Source organism: Gallus gallus, chromosome 26, assembly GCF_016699485.2.
Source record: "Gallus gallus isolate bGalGal1 chromosome 26, bGalGal1.mat.broiler.GRCg7b, whole genome shotgun sequence".
Lineage (NCBI taxonomy): Eukaryota > Metazoa > Chordata > Aves > Galliformes > Phasianidae > Gallus > Gallus gallus.
The window spans coordinates 994,490-1,010,231 of NC_052557.1; the positions used below are offsets into that span (position 1 = coordinate 994,490).

The 15,742-nt window shown below is 55.6% G+C and overlaps 1 protein-coding gene across 5 annotated transcripts in view; it reads left to right on the plus strand.

Moving 5' to 3' along the window:
* Positions 1–15,742, plus strand: part of PPFIA4 (PTPRF interacting protein alpha 4) — a 41,722-nt gene that overhangs the window by 21,457 nt on the left and 4,523 nt on the right. Inside the window, exons 3-24 of one of the 5 annotated variants that reach the window (XM_015298800.3) lie at positions 605–706; positions 829–993; positions 1,341–1,415; positions 1,712–1,807; positions 1,964–2,185; positions 2,595–2,741; positions 2,852–2,986; positions 3,621–3,704; positions 4,516–4,647; positions 6,048–6,110; positions 7,423–7,514; positions 9,613–9,754; positions 9,995–10,185; positions 10,598–10,838; positions 11,026–11,061; positions 11,655–11,788; positions 11,912–12,075; positions 12,677–12,770; positions 12,990–13,071; positions 13,414–13,614; positions 14,524–14,586; positions 15,508–15,534. In XM_015298800.3, the coding sequence (XP_015154286.1) occupies positions 605–706; positions 829–993; positions 1,341–1,415; positions 1,712–1,807; positions 1,964–2,185; positions 2,595–2,741; positions 2,852–2,986; positions 3,621–3,704; positions 4,516–4,647; positions 6,048–6,110; positions 7,423–7,514; positions 9,613–9,754; positions 9,995–10,185; positions 10,598–10,838; positions 11,026–11,061; positions 11,655–11,788; positions 11,912–12,075; positions 12,677–12,770; positions 12,990–13,071; positions 13,414–13,614; positions 14,524–14,586; positions 15,508–15,534 (2,688 nt within the window). The remainder of the gene's footprint in view (positions 1–604; positions 707–828; positions 994–1,340; positions 1,416–1,711; positions 1,808–1,963; positions 2,186–2,594; positions 2,742–2,851; positions 2,987–3,620; positions 3,705–4,515; positions 4,648–6,047; positions 6,111–7,422; positions 7,515–9,612; positions 9,755–9,994; positions 10,186–10,597; positions 10,839–11,025; positions 11,062–11,654; positions 11,789–11,911; positions 12,076–12,676; positions 12,771–12,989; positions 13,072–13,413; positions 13,615–14,523; positions 14,587–15,507; positions 15,535–15,742) is intronic. The other 4 variants (XM_015298801.3, XM_015298802.3, XM_015298803.3 and 1 more) reach the window with 4 other exon arrangements.

The window sequence follows — 15,742 nt, forward strand, 5'->3', positions numbered from 1 at the left end:
TGCCTCAAATGGCAACTGGGAGCAGTGGGTGAGTGCTCCCAGGCTAACCCAGGTACTTGGTGTTTGTTTTTAAAGAGCAAATGAACCCTTCTGCACCATGGGAACTTCATAGCAGGTTTCCTTTCTGCTCCAGCATAGCCAGAGATGCAGTCACTGTGTTTCTGAGGAGTCCACGTATCCCTGGGGATGTGCTGGGATTGCAGCTTGGCTGTGGCGTCGCCCTGCGCACGGCTCTTTGTTGCTGGATATCACTTCCCATGAGGGATCAGTGATGGAAGCAGGGACTGATTGGCTCCGGCCAAACTGTTGGCAATGGGGAGACATGCTTTAATGCCATCGTGGACCTTTGGAGCCAGAGAGCTGTTTCTTGGGCATCAAACCAAGCGGTTAAACACTGGGATGTTGCATTCCTCACTTGTCTGAAGCACAGAGAGAGGCCAGGAATAAATCACTCCCCAGCTTGCCTGTGTTGCTATCTCCTTCACTCACTGCCTGGGCTGGGGTGGGAAATGCTCCATGCTGGAGGTCCCAGCGGTTGGCTTGGGATGCTGGCTCCGTCTCTGTCACAGTCTCCCAGCTAATGGCCGTGCCCTGATCTCTGCAGGAGTTTGCAACGCTGACGCGGGAGCTCAGTGCATGTCGGGAGCAGCTCCTGGAGAGGGAAGAGGAGATCTCAGAGCTGAAAGCTGAGCGCAATAACACCCGGGTAAGTGTGAGAATGCTGCCTAGCTTTCAGCCCCCAGAAACGTAGGATGCCTTGAGCTGCCGAGCTGATATTGGCATTGCCAGCCCCGAGGTGGTAAAAAACTCACATCTGCTCTCTTGCAGCTCTTGCTGGAGCACCTGGAGTGCCTGGTGTCGAGGCATGAGCGGTCCCTGAGGATGACCGTGGTCAAACGTCAGGCTCAGTCACCATCTGGGGTTTCCAGTGAGGTCGAGGTGCTCAAGGCACTCAAGTCACTCTTTGAGCATCACAAGGCATTGGATGAAAAGGTGAGATGGGCTGCTGGGATCTGATGAGGAGTGCTGGCCTTTGGCGCCCTGTTTGTTCTTTTCATGGCGTGTAGTTCTTCCTGAGTCATTTGCTTTGATGAAAGCCATCTCCAAGCTCCCCTGGCCGTGGCTCTCCTCCAAGAGCCAGGTTAACCCCGGCTATCCCTCTATAACATACTTCTGTTCTCCCAAGCAAGAGCCTGGAGCATTCCTGAGCCTGTGCCCTGGACTTGAATCCATCTGAGCCTGGCCCTCAGCCAGATCCAAGGCACTGGGGCTTTCCCTGGCTCCTGGGCATTCTCATCATAATAAATAACCACATTTCCCTCTGTATTACCCAACTGCAGGTCAGGGAGCGCTTGCGAGCATCCTTAGAGCGAGTGGCAACCTTAGAGGAGCAGCTCGTGGATGCCCATCGGCAGGTAAGAGGAGTTTGGAAGCCTATGCCAGGCCCCTGCTGGGGAGCTGCTGGGCTACGACTACTTGGAGCTATGCCACATTTGTGGATTCTGATTGAGTTTGGTGAACTATGGCCCACAAATGATCGTGCGGATCAGAAAAGTGTCATTTGGGCATTTTTAATGCAAGGCTATTCTAAAGTTCCTCTTTACACGAAGGCTTAATGTTTAAGGGGAAACCTTGTAAGTTCTGCAGCCTCGCTCACAGCCAGAGCACCGCATCTCATTGCTGTGATTAATTCATCCCTGTTGCTGTGCAGGTGGCAGCTCTACAGCAAGGTGCCACTCGGGAGGCCCCAGCAAGTGAGAGGGATGAGAGAGAGCCCAAGGAGGCAGCGCAGAAGCTTCCCTGGAAGGTGAGAGCCCCAGAAAGCACAAAAGCCCCATGCTACCCTCTCAGGCACATTGCTGGGTCCCTGCAGGGCTGCGTTCACCCACTGCACAGCCACAGGCTGTGCCAGCCCATGCTTTGGTGCAGCCAGGCATCCGCCTCCCTCTGTGCTGCTTTGCAGAGGCTCTCCAATGGCTCTGTCCACCCGGAGGATGAGGCAGGGAGGGTGGTGGAACTACAGGAGCTCCTGGAGAAGCAGAATTTCGAAGTGGTCCAGGCCAAGGAGCACATCTCTGCATTGGCTGCCAGTGTCGCTGAGCTGGAGGAGGATCTGGGCACTGCCAGGAAGGATCTGATCAAATCTGAAGAGATGAGCAGCAAATACCAGAGGGACCTCCGGGAGGTGAGACCCTGCCCCCTTGCACTGCATTGCCCATTGCAGTAGCAGAGACGTTCACAGCTGTTTTGGACTGGGAAGGGATTGTACACGTGGAGAGGAGGGTGAAGGTCTTTCCCTAAAGGAGGACCCTGCTTCTGGGGGTTGTCCCCAAGACCATCAGGAGTGCCCTGATGTTATGGCAGACACTGTGATACACAGGTGTGCTGCAGACCCAGGGCAGTGAGCTGTGTCCACATCAGAACGTTTCCCTGTGACTCTCCCTTCATCCCTCTCCTACTCATCTTTGTGTGCAGCAGGGCTTTTATTGCATCCTTGGACTTGGGGTTTCCCAGGCTCAGAGGAGCTGTGTGGCCCAGTTGTTCCCAGCTTGGTGGCCACGGATCAGGACGTGACAGTCCCATCACTTCCTCAGGCTCTGGCTCAGAAGGAGGACATGGAGGAGAGGATCACCACACTGGAGAAACGCTACCTGGCAGCCCAGCGAGAAGCCACCTCCATCCATGACCTCAACGACAAGTTGGAAAGCGAGTTGGCCAACAAGGAGTCCCTGCACCGCCAGGTACTGAACCAGGACCCAGAGGCCCCCACTACCCCAGGGACGTGGGAGGGAGAAATGAGGCTGGGGTCACCATGCAGGCACCTCGTGGTACATCGTGGTGTGTCACACAGTGCGAGGAGAAAGCCCGGCACCTGCAGGAGCTGCTGGAGCTGGCAGAGCAGAAACTGCAGCAGACAATGAGGAAAGCAGAGACGCTGCCTGAGGTGGAAGCAGAGCTGGCCCAGCGCATCGCTGCACTCACCAAGGCAAGTGTGTGTGGTGCTGGGGGGTGCTGGCAGACAGAGGGGCCAGGGAACAGTGCAGGAACCAGAGGGTGAGGCAGGTCTGATAGCCCACCTATAGCAACTGCCCCTGGCAGGCTCAGGGCGCCCTGCTAGCAGTCCCAGCCTTTGTGCTTTGCTGCCCTCTGCCTCCCCTATGGTTGCAGGGACAACACACAGCTTTTAAGACTCATGAGTTCTGCACTTGCAGGGCTTGCTCCTTTCCTTCGGCTCCTCTCCCCAAGTTGTGATGGTGCTGCTTGGTCAGGGTGATCTTCATTTATTGCTGGGACCACTTGGAAACAAAGAGGAGGCAGAGGGAACCAGGCTAGATCTGGGAGTGTGCAGGCATAGAGGAAGGCATGGATGGGGCCAGCCCTGACATTTCAGAGTGCTGGGATGAGTACCAATTTGCTTTTGGAGCATCCCCATCTCCAGTCCCCTTGCTAGCAGGCGTTTCAAAGCTCACAGCACAGCAAGCTGTGTTGGGGATGCAGGCAGCAGAGGGGAGTGCCACGTCTAAGGAAATGATGCAAATACAGGGATGGAAGGAGGGATGCAGGAGGGCCTGGTTGGTTTTGATAAATGCCATCTGAGAGGGCTGCTCTGCTTTTCCCAGGCAGAAGAGAGGCATGGGAGCATCGAGGAGCACCTCCGGCAGCTGGAGAGCCAGCTGGAGGAGAAGAACCAGGAGCTGGCCAGGGTAAGTGCTGCTCAGCCTGGATGGGGGAGTCATTGCAGGTCCTGACCTTCCCTCAGTTCTCCCTTGCCTTGGCAGCTGGGTTCCTGGAGGCAGAGTAAAGGGCTGGCTCACTGCTGTCTCCAAAACAGGGTGAGGAGAAGGACCTGGTTAATATTTTCCTGCCCAGAATGTCTCCTTCTAGGGTCACCTAGGAGCTTACACTGGTCCGCTGTGATTTCCCTCTCTCCTGGGTATTCATTTCTTGCTGTTAGCCTTCCACATTCCTGTTCTGGCACCACACCTTCCATCCTGTGTAGTGTCTGCTACTCCATACACTGCCCAAACAAAACATCAAGCCAAGACCCCAAACGTGGGACAGCCCTAAGCATGACTCATCCCAGTCATGGGATGCACAGTCTTGCTGTGTTCCTCAGCTGGCAGCTGAGAGAGGCTGCCATGCCTGTTTCTTGGGTCACTCAGCTGCCATTACAGTGTGTGCCCCAGGTCATGGTCATGCTGGGGATGCTCGGTCATGCTTTCTCCCAGAGCAGAGATTTGGAGAAACCTTTGCAAATCCAGAGGGTCCACTGGAGTCTGGAAGGTGTCACCATGTTTTGATTGGCTCTGGGGGGTGCACAGGTCATGCTTGTGGGAAGCCTGAAATAGCAGAGACCAACAGAGAGCCAGCAGAGGATTCAGCCTGTGCTGATTTGTCCCCTGGGTCATCTGTGACACCGAGAGCAGGAACAGGATGGGAGGTGACCGAGCTCCCCATAGCAGGAGGAGCAAATGCACTGGATCTGGGGTGACCGGTTACTGTTTGCTGCTGCAGGCTCGTCAGCGGGAGAAGATGAACGAGGAGCACAACAAGAGGCTGTCAGACACTGTGGATCGGCTGCTGAGCGAGTCCAACGAGAGGCTGCAGCTGCACCTCAAGGAGAGGATGGCGGCCTTGGAGGAAAAGGTAGTGGCTAAGAGTAAGGGGTCCTTGGAGGGCTGTGAGGTCTGCAGCCCCTACAGCCTGGAGCCTCTGCCAGCTGCAGCACAGCTGTCTGGAAGCAACCATGCAGGGATGAGGAATCAATCCCATGCGGGATGCCAGGGCTGGTGGGATTGTAGGGAAGCGTGCTCAGCATCGTGCCCTCATCTCCAGCCAGCCCTCACCTATCAGAATCCACTCCCCACTGCCTTCACTTCTGACAGCAGCAGGATTCATCCTGCTCCATTCCCTTGCTTCTCTGTGTCTGCATCGGTGCAGCCTCAACTGCAGCCTGTACCCAGCTGTCAGAACGAAACCCTACTGCATTTTGCAGGAAAAAATGCAGCATTCATCCTCTAGCCCTCCACGTGCTGCTTTGAAACCTCCCTTTTCACCAGGCACTGCTGCCAGACCTATCTGCCTTCCCCAAGCCAAGGCAGTGTCTGTGAGCAGCATCCCAGCTCCCACCCTGCTCACCCAGGGAGCCAGGCTTTCCTTTCAACTGCATGAATGCAATTAGCTGGGAGAGTGGGTGACCCAGAGCAGGAATAAACTTTGAACCATCAACAAGAGCTTAGCTCATGGTAATTCATCTCTGTTTGGCTTCCTGCAGGGACCAGACTCCCCTGGTCCCCCAGGTGAGACCAAAGAGGGGATGCATCTCCTTGCTAATGCCTCCAGGAACAGATCTATCTCTCTGCTGCTCTGCACCTCCTGTCCCCAACCAGAGCTGGCTGTGCCAGCATGTCCAGCCATTCAGCAGGTGTCTGAGTGGCTCTGGATAAAGAACAGGAATACACACAGGACCACATCCAAATTCTTCTCCCAGCAAGCAACAAGAATCAGAGTGGTGGCACCTTATGGAGGGGCACTGGAGGTTCCCCAGCCTGCTGCCATCACTGACACACACACAATGTTTCTCAAGGTCTTCCCTGGGCAAAAATGCTGCTGTTTGGCCTCCCAAAAAGAGCACTAGGTCAGGAGGTTGCAAGCTCTGCTTCCTCCCTGCTTCTTCTCTAGAGCAGATGCTGGAGCAGTTTTTTGATGCAGCTGTGTGAGGGGTTGGTCTCCTCTGAGACAAACTTCCTAATCTGCAAACCCTGGCTATCAAATCTTTAATTGCTGCTTGTCCAATGTGGGACCAAATCTGGACATGGCAGCCCTGCTTGAGGAGCAGGAGGTTTGCAGAGAGGACTGGTTCATGTGCAAGTAGGTGAGGAACAGTTTGGGGACCATCACTGTCCTTCCTGCTAGGTGCCCAGCCCGCCCTCCATGCAATGATCCCACACTGGCCATCCCCACTAGGGCCACGCAGCCATTTCCTAAATGATGTCTTTTCTTCTTTCCTGTTTTTATTCCCTTTTCTTTCGTTTCATTTTGCAAAGAACACATTGTTACAAGAGCTGGAAAATACCCAAAAGCAGATAGAGGAACACCAGCACGACAAGGTAAATGCTGCTGCAGGGAGCCTGCCCTAGTGACTGCGCTTGCTCACTCCTAATCCCTGACCAGTGGCAGTTAAAATACTCTAGTTTTGGAGGAGCTGGGATCCCAAAGCACCCAGCAGCAGGAGGCCATAAACTAACCCACGCAGTGGATGGAAGCTGCCACCCACCTCCCTGGAGACCCCCGGTTCGGTTCCCTAACAGGCATGTTCTGTCCCACCTCTGTACTTCTATCACGCTCATCCATCCCCCCACTGAGGACAGCAGTGAGGTCGTGGTGGCTTCGTCCTCATCTCTAGAGGAGGGTTTGCCCCTGTGCTTTTGGTGCAGCCTGGCTGCAAGTGACAGTGCTGCTGGGGTGGCCATGTTCCCTTCACCCTCAAGGCTGTCCCAGCCCCCTCTTTCTGTTGGTGGGGAGATCCATGCCCAGCTCCATGCCCTGCTTGCAGAAATCCCCACAGTTCTTCACACCTTCCCTGCTCTCAAATAAAGCATCTCTGTAGGGTCTGCGAGATGAGTCTGAAGCTGGAAGGTTGCATCTTTTGCAGCAACAGGAGCTTTTGGGACGTGCCCCGTGTCTCATGCATGGCTGGGAAGGCTGGGGAGCTGCTTTCCCCCTCACTGACAGCCTCTGCTCTCCCGGATGCTCCCTGCCTGCAGCAAGAAGAGTTAGAGGGCGCTGCTTGTGCTCCCCAACCACAGCTGCTCTCAGAGGCAGAGCCCAGAGACAGAGCCCAGAGACCCGCATGATGCTGCCCGCATGTTGCCCCCCCTCCCCCCCCAGTTCAGCCCATTTGCCCATGGGACTGGATCCTGCTGTGCCTGGAGGATTCCATCCCTCTGCCTTTCTGCCCACCTGCAGCTTCCCCAGCATCTCCCACAGGACAGCATGGTCACATAGTGCAGGCACAGGTTCCCCTCCTGGAGCTGGCAGCGGGAGGGATGAGCCCAGCACCAATTTGGCTGGTAGATCCCTTGCTGCTGACTGTTTCCCACGGTGAATGTGCACATGCAGCCTGGAGCAAAGCCAGAGCACCTTAGTGGGACCAGTTCTCCTTCATCTTGCAAGCCAGCATCGCTTCGAGCACACATGTGTCTGTGGTCACTCCTTCCCTTCGCAGCATTGCCCCGGCATCATCATTCACTGTCGCCTGCATGAGCTGTTTCTTTACTGGTGTACCAAAGGTACTTTGAAGATGGGATGGGGCTTTTTAGAGGGAAAACCTGGAAATAGCTACGGATGTGGTTTGCCCCAAACTTGGCTGCTCTTCAGTGCAAAACCAACCCCTCTGCCCATCTGTTCTGCCCCAAACAGCGGCGGCTGTCAGATGAGATCGACAAACTGAGGCTGGAGGTTGATCAGCTCAAGACCAGAAGTGGGACGTTTGTGGAGAGTGTGCACACAAGGTGAGAGGCTCCTGCTGACAACCCTGCTTTCTGGCACACACCCCACTGCCGTGGTTTTGGGGAACTTTCCTTTTAGGGCTCCCAAATGCTGTTGGCATTGGGTATTTGAGTGCCAGCAGGCCTTGATGCAGAGCTGCGCGGTGATGCATCGCAGCAGATCTGTCCTGGGGTGAGACACAGACTGTGGAGAACAGCCCAGCCCAACTGAATGACCTCTGCTTTGCTCTTCTGATGGCAAAAAAAAGCACCCACTGGACATCCGTGTCTTTTTCTGCCCAAAGGACTCGGAGTTTGTGTTACCTCTCTCTCAGCTGTGTCACCCCAGAGTGGTTTCATTGAGGTCCTGTTCTCACTGCCCAGCTCAAACTGCCATGGATCATGTACCATTTTCTTCACTTGGATTCATTTTCAGTTCTGCAGAAGTCTCCCATGACGGCAGGGTGTGCACAAAATGTCTTTCTTCCCCAGTGGGTGGGGGATGAACTGGGAAGGGGGAGCCTGTCTTGCCATGGTGACCATCAGTGCAGACCCCCCATACAGCCCTCTGCTCTGCCACACTTTCATTTAAGGTCAGCAGGGAGGCAGGGGGACCCCAGCCCAGTGCTCCAGGATGCGAGGTGAGTTCATCAGGTCTCAGCCTCTGATATTGGTCGGGGATGGTCCCAGGAAGTGAGAGAAAGAGGGTGCTGATGCAGCGTGTGTGCCCCACCACGCTGCTGCAGCTGCTTGGCAGACTCTGCCCTCATCTGAGCAACCAAAATGTGAGTTGGGTGCATCAAGGGATTGCTGGGAACAACCACCGACTGCAGCAAGTCACCTCCCAGAGAGGGTGGAAATAGTGGGAGCTGCTGCAGCAAGCCTCAAATCTGCCGGCAGCAGAGACAAAAGTGCCTGGAGGACGCATATCGGCACTGGAAAGAAGAAGCAGGGAGAGTGAGGAAGAACGTGTGAGGATTAAGGACAGCTGAGTGCTGGGGGAGTGTGTGGAGCATACATGGGACCCCCTTGTATGGGTCTGTAAGAGCAACGTGGGCATTGCTCACTTCTTCGTTTGTTGTTTCTTGATGGGCAGTTCAGCAGAAAACTTGAGTTACAGAGGCTGGAATAATCCCCCAGCTGAAGTGTCAGCTTTTGTCTAAGGCGCCTTTATCTGTTTTTAGCTTGGGAGCAGCTTGTCAGCAGCTCCACAGCTTAAATCCTCTTGAAACTTGGGCTGTGCCTTCGTCTGCAAACACTGAGCTGACGCCAAGCTGAGCTTCTCCTGTTGGTGATTTTGTTGGGGGTGGGGAGCCCAGCTGTGGCCCTCTGCTGGAAAGCAAACCCACCGTGGTGGGAAATCTGCTGACGGCTCTGGGCAAATGCTTTCGTCCTCCTAAAGCAAGCCCCAAACCTCACGCTTCCTATTGCAATGCGTATAGGGAGGAACAGCCCTGTGCTCTGGGATGCTTTGCTCAGCCGCGTGGATGGTCTTTAGGGTGAGGAGGTGTGAGAAGGTGACGTGGAGATATGCACAGAGTCCTGCAAGGGGCAGTCCGTGGCCTCATGTCCCACTGCAGCTGCTGCATTGCTCTGTTCCTGGGCACCAGCACGAGCTTGGAGGAGGATAAAGAAGTCCCAAATGGTTTCTGGTGGGAAGTCCCAAGCGATGCTCGTGTCCTTGCATGTGGAAGATCTGTTTCAAATGGGATTTTATTCATCAGGGTTTTTCTTGTGGAAATATTGACGAAAAACATAAAAAGGTGCTGCTCATCTGACTGCTGTTGTGGAGATGAGGAGGTCACACACGAGGGGACATGTTGGGAGGTGCAGACTGTGCTGGACAGTGCAGGCCAAAGCAGTATAGATATTCAGTGGGTACAACAAAAGGGGAGGTAGCAGTGCAGTTCCTGCAGCCTGTCTGCTGGGGTAGGATTAGGGGAATGGAACACTTTTCTCTTGTGGAGCCTGATTTTGCAGCAGAGCAGGGAGGAATCGCTGGGGTGGTCATTCCAGAGTGGCCCTGTCCCCCTCCTCTGCCCTGAGGGCTGTGTTGAAAGCAGCCAGGGGACAGAAGCATCCTTACGTGGGCAATGTCCATAATGGAGCTCTCTCTCCGCAGGTCCCACATGGGCAGTGCCACAGACCTGCGCTTCCCTCTGAGTGCTGTGGTCCATGCCCCCGCTGAGCCCTTTGGGACGGCCCCAGGGCTGCCCCGGACACAGAAGGGCCGATTCGCCACCCGGAGGGAGGAGACAGCCAAGGTAACCCACCCTCCTGCCAGCACGGGGCCAGGGGCAGGGTCAGAACTGGGGTCTCCCTGCACGTTGGTCCCACATCTCCCTGATCGGGAGACATGGGGCAATTTCCTTCACCTGGCAAGTGATGACAAGATTGGTTTCCCCGCGGGGTTGGACTGTGGTTGAGCGTTGGTTGGGGTCCTCCAGTTTGACATTCGGGGACATGGAGGTGCCGTGTGGGACCAGAGGGTCTTGTTCCCCCAGGACTGGGAGCAGGCCCAGGCAGGCAGCGTTCACGCCTTTGACAGTGACCCTGAGATCTCCGATGTGGATGAAGATGACCGCGAGACGCTCTTCAGCTCCATGGATGTGCTCTCCCCTGGTGGGCACTCGGATGCCCAGACCTTGGCCATGATGCTCCAGGAGCAGCTGGATGCCATCAACGAGGAGATCAGGTAGGGGGCACAGCCCAAACCCACCACTACCTGGCTCTGAAATGGCGTCAGAGTGGGGAGGAGGATTTGGTGCCCTAAAATTGATGTCTTGGTTCAACTTTAGCCAGGGAAACGGCTCTGGGGCATCTATCCACAGGGCTTGGTTCTTCCTTTGGTGACAGCAGTGCTGGTTCACAGAAAAGATCTCTGTTAAAAAAAAAGACAGAGATAGAGAAACTGGGACATCCCTCAGCCTTGGTTGATGTGGATTTTGATGGGTCTTACTGCCATTCCTAGAGATCGGGGGCTCAGTCACAGCACCCAGACTGCCTTTCCGTAGTGTCAGTAAATCCCATGGCCGGGAGGTGCCAAAGGCCGGGGACCACCCCAGGATGGTGTGGATCCAGGAGCCCTGAGCCCACTGCTCCTGCAGGATGATCCAAGAGGAGAAGGAATCCACCGAGCTCCGTGCGGAGGAGCTGGAGACCCGCGTGACCAGCGGCAGCATGGAAGGCCTCAACCTCACCCAGCTCTGCAAAAGGGCCTCCATCCCCACCTCGCTCACAGCCCTGTCCTTGGCCAGCTCATCCCCACCGCTCAGCGGCCGCTCCACCCCAAAGCTGACGTCCCGCAGCGCTGCTCAGGACCTGGACCGCATGGGGATCATGACGCTGGTGAGGAGGCTCACGGGGCAGATGGGAGCGTGGGCACGGGGTGTGCATGTGGCTGCTTAGGGTGGAAGCAGCATCCCAGTGTCCATACAGCTGAGTGGTGTGGAACAGGATGCCTGTGTTTGCTGAGGGGTTTCTCCATTAACTGCCACCCTTTCTGTGTCTCTCTTGCTTTCTCCCTTGCAATCAGCCCAGCGACTTGAGGAAGCACCGGAGGAAACTGCTAGTGAGTGGCTCCCACTCTGCTGGGTTTTGTCCAAGCCCTTTTTCCAGCCTGCTCCTGGCTTTGCCCACACCAGGTCAGGGTGCACCAGGTGTGGGGTGGAGCTGGGGATCCCCAGGGATTCGGCAGGAGGATCCCATAAGGTGCTTGGGGATGTTCCAGCTGGCAGCTTGAAGTTCTGCAGGACATGGGGAGGGTCAGACAGCCACTGGGTCCTCAAACACTGAGCATCCCTTTTGGGGACAGCGTGTATTTGGGACGTTCCCATCTGTCTTCCTCAGAGCTTTCTGCTGTGGCAGCAGCCTCTGTGTCCCTACACCTTGATCTGGGCCATGGAGCTGCATCCTCTCTCCTCGTCATTCCCCATATTCCCAGGATTCCCTGTGGCTGAGTCCTCCCCATCTGCCTGTGTGACTTGAGCCACCACTGGAGCTCTGCTTCAGGCTTATCCTGGAGCGTGGCAAAGCCTCAGGACACTGCTGGCTCTTTTGGCCATGCCTCCATGGAACAAGAGAGAGGGGCTCCGGGGCAGGCAGCAGGACAAGGATGAAGCTGGGCTTTGGCCATCCAACCTCACGGCTCCTGTGCTTGTTTAGTCACCTGCAGCTCGGGATGAAAGCCGAGAGGATAAAACCACCATCAAATGCGAGACTTCTCCCCCATCCTCCCCCAGGACGTTGCGGCTGGAGAAGCTGGGCCACCCCGCACTGAGTCAGGAGGATGGGAAGAGGTACGTGGAGCCCCCGCTGGATCTCAGTCCATGGCGTGGAGATGGGCTGGGGTTTGCCATGACTCTCGTGCTGCTCGGGACTAACCTAAGGCTTTGCTGTTCCTCTCCCTCCTCCATCCCCAGCTCGCTGGAGGAACAGGCCAGTAACCCCAGCAGCAACAGCAGCCAGGACTCCTTGCACAAGGGCTCCAAGAGGAAGGGGATCAAATCCTCCATCGGGCGTTTGTTCGGGAAAAAAGAGAAGGGCCGCTTGATTCAGCTGAGCAGAGAAGGAGCCACCGGGCAGGGTCTGTGAGCAGCCCCATTCCTGTGCATGCCGGGCGGGCATTCTCTTGGGTCGGGCTCTACTCACACCTTCTGGCCCTCTTTGGCTTTGGAGTAGTGTTGGGGTTATAGGCAGAGGGGCAGGGACACTCGGTTGGCCTGGGGACATGGAGGCCACCAGCCCTGGGCATCCTGGGGCAGGCAGATCCTGGTGCTTTCTGCCCCATGGACCCTTCTGATCTGAGCGTGGTACCGGTGCTAATGCTCTCCAAGAGATGCAGTGAGGATAGCGATCCCCCATCACTGTATCTTATCCCTAACGTTCTCAAATCTGTTTCCCTCCCCATGGCAGCTCCCTGATGTTGCTCAGCCCTGTGGTGGGAGGTGCTTTTCCATATATAAATCCTCTACTGCATCAGTGTTGAGCATTTTGAAATGGGAAGGCTGGCAGGCAGGGATCCCTGTGGGCTTCAGTGTGACAAGGGGTGCTCTGGGGGTGGGTTGGAAATGGAGACCATCACCTCCTGTACTGTGATTGTGGATCCCCAAAACCTCAATGCAAGGATCCATGCAGTGCCATGGGGGACATCGTGCTGACCTGGGAGTATCTTGCTTGCCCAACAGTGCTGCTGACTGACACAGAGGTGGGCATTCAGGACCCTCTGGGACTCGGCAAGCTGGGTGCTCAGGCTGAAAAGGATCGGCGTCTACGGAAGAAGTGAGTGAACCTCCTCTGCCACAGCAATAAAACGGCCCTGGCTGCTAAGCTGTGACACAGCTGAGAACTGCTGAGAAGACTTCTTGTCTTCACCCCCTCTTGAGCCGTGTTAGCTCCTTTATTGCTGGTTTTTGCTTCTGATAGTCTCTTCCCTTTTGCGAGTTATTTTCTTCCCCTCAGACTCCCAATAAATCACTTTTCTGCTTCTCTTTGCTCCAGGCATGAACTTCTGGAAGAGGCTCGGAGGAAGGGATTGCCCTTTGCTCACTGGGATGGCCCCACTGTTGTGTCCTGGCTGGAGGTGAGGCAGAGCATGCCCACACATTGTCCCCACACACAGTCTGCAGTGTGCTCCCCTGGCAGGGGCACAGCACCCCACAGTCCCATTTTGCTCCGTGCACGTGGGTGGTGGTTGCAAAACAACCCATGCTCAGCAACTCAGAACATCTTCCCAAGGCATGGAGAGGTATTTTCCCTACGCTCTCTCCATGAGATACAGGGAAGCTGCTCCACCCACAGGCAATCTGTGCAAGGTCCAAACAAAAAAGGAGCCCAACATGGGTATGCAGCTTAGGTATGGAGCTTCAAATAGGGTGTCCTGTACTCTGCCAGGGTGGGTCCCAACTTTGCCCTGTCTCAACAGCTCTGGGTGGGGATGCCAGCCTGGTACGTTGCTGCTTGCCGAGCCAACGTGAAGAGTGGAGCCATCATGTCAGCCTTGTCTGACACTGAGATCCAGAGGGAGATCGGCATCAGCAACGCGCTGCATCGCCTGAAGCTGCGCCTGGCCATCCAGGAGATGGTTTCACTCACGAGCCCATCAGCACCACCCACCTCACGGACGGTAAGCACTCCATCCCACAGCTGTTTTCCCCATCCCCTGGCTTTGTGGGAGCACAGTGGCTCATCGGCCCCCAGGGAGTCCCAATATTGCAGGCAAGTGTAGCAAGAGCTTGCCAGTGTTCAGTGCAGGCTGTGGATGGGGTGACATGCCCTCAAGGAACAGTGAACCCACCAGACGTATCCTCTGGCACAAGAATTATTTACTGCCACCAGGAGTGAAGCACTTTCCTGCCTTGAGTCCCCATCAGATGTTCTTATCCTCACACACAGAGCAGCCAGTGAAAAGCAAAGCTTGGGGACTGTTGGATCTTGAGGGGATAAGATCCCACCTAAACTGCACACGTTTGATTTGCAGGGCCAGCTCGGTTATGCACAACCATTTTTTCAGTTATTTCAATAGAAACCTTTCCTTGGGGCTATCTGAAATTCCTGGGGTAAGTCAGAGTAACTGCAGATCCCCCACTTGCCCTGGATAAGACATGGAGCTGTTAGCAGGATTATAGCCTGTGCTGGTCCCTATAGCCTCCAAGGGGTTAATGGTGCCCCAGTAAGCCAAGACATGTCTGCAGAAATACAGTCAGCAAAAGGAACAGCCCCAGGCATGCCCTCACATGGCCCTGTCTGGGGTCACAGCTGTCAGAGGCAAGCCTGCAGGCTCTGTGAGCATGAAACCAAGGTATAAAGGCAGACAAAATGCCAGTAGACCTTGCAGCACTCTCTGTGGCTCTATGGACAGCCCAGACGTCACCATATCAAACTGCAGGGATGCTGCAGTGTGCCCCCTGGCTCTGCTCCACGCGTGAGGATGCTCTGATCCTCCTTCACTCTGAGCCAGGCTTGTGTCCACCGTCGCTGTGAGCCCTGGTTCCGCAGCAGCTCACTTTGACCGCTCTGCCCTTTTCTCCTCCAGTCCTCTGGAAATGTCTGGGTGACCCACGAGGAGATGGAGAACATGGCGACGTCTACCAAGACGGTGAGGCTGGCCGCCCTGCCGCCGCGGGGATCAGTTACCGAGCTGAGCTCCAGGCGTGCATTAAGGCACTAAACCCCGGGAGGGAAGGGGATCTTTGCTGTGTCTCATGTGTCAGCTCTTGGCCAGCACCATGCACCTGTCTAGAAACCGTCTTTCAGCCTTCACTATCCCAACAGTTTCTAAAGCTGGCTTAAAAACTATCGGATGCATTTTCCTTTGTCAAGCCCCCGTGGGTTTTGCTGGGTTTGTAGTGCCAGTTATGAGTTAAACAGGAAAGAAAGACAAAATGATCTCAGATAGGCACATGAGACTGAGCCCCATGTTGGTCAGCCAACACCCAGAGAAGTCACCGTCCCATTGACATTAGCACACCCAGATACTGCCCCTGCTGTCACTACCACTGGTTGATAGCTTGAGGTTCCTTGGAGAGATGTGGCCGTGTTCCCCTCTCAGCACCTTAATGACCTTCTGTCCGTGTCTCAGAGCTGGGGCAGCACTTTGGGTTGGCAGTGTGAGTTAATTTGGCATTTAATTTGGCAGATTGTCCTTGGAGGGGTTTGTGACCCATGAGCTGAAGCTTACGTGTCTCTCTCCAGCTGTTGAGGTGACCCAAGAGCTGCCCATATTTCCCACGATGGATGTCTAAGCCCCAATGTCTGTGCCAGCTATTGCCCAAGACCTGCTAAAAAAGCCCCATCCAACATCCTTGCTTGACAGAGATGTCATGAATCCTGGGCTCTGCAGGACTGGGATGTCCCCAGCACCCTGCTGGCAAGGCTGAACCCCCCAAACCCATCAGGGTCCCACCACACTGAGGGGTCCCGTGCTTGGCACACGTGGCATAAGCTGTCACAGTGCAATGCTGCCATGTACTGACTTTACCTGTCCTTTCTATTGACATGCTGCATGTGTCACGCTTAGGACACAGAGGAAGGCAGCTGGGCACAGGTGAGGTCCCCACTGTGTCTCATTCATCGGGGTGGTATGTGGGGTGGAGGTGGGAGGGAGAGATGGACACCATAGGGCACCCAGGGAATGAGCGTGGGGCATCAGCATGTGGCGAGTCCTGCTCGGGGCTGACCCGCCCCGGTGCTTGCTCTCTGAGCAGAACATGGGCCATGGCCAACAGGACCATTCCCCTCAGCTCCTCCAGCCC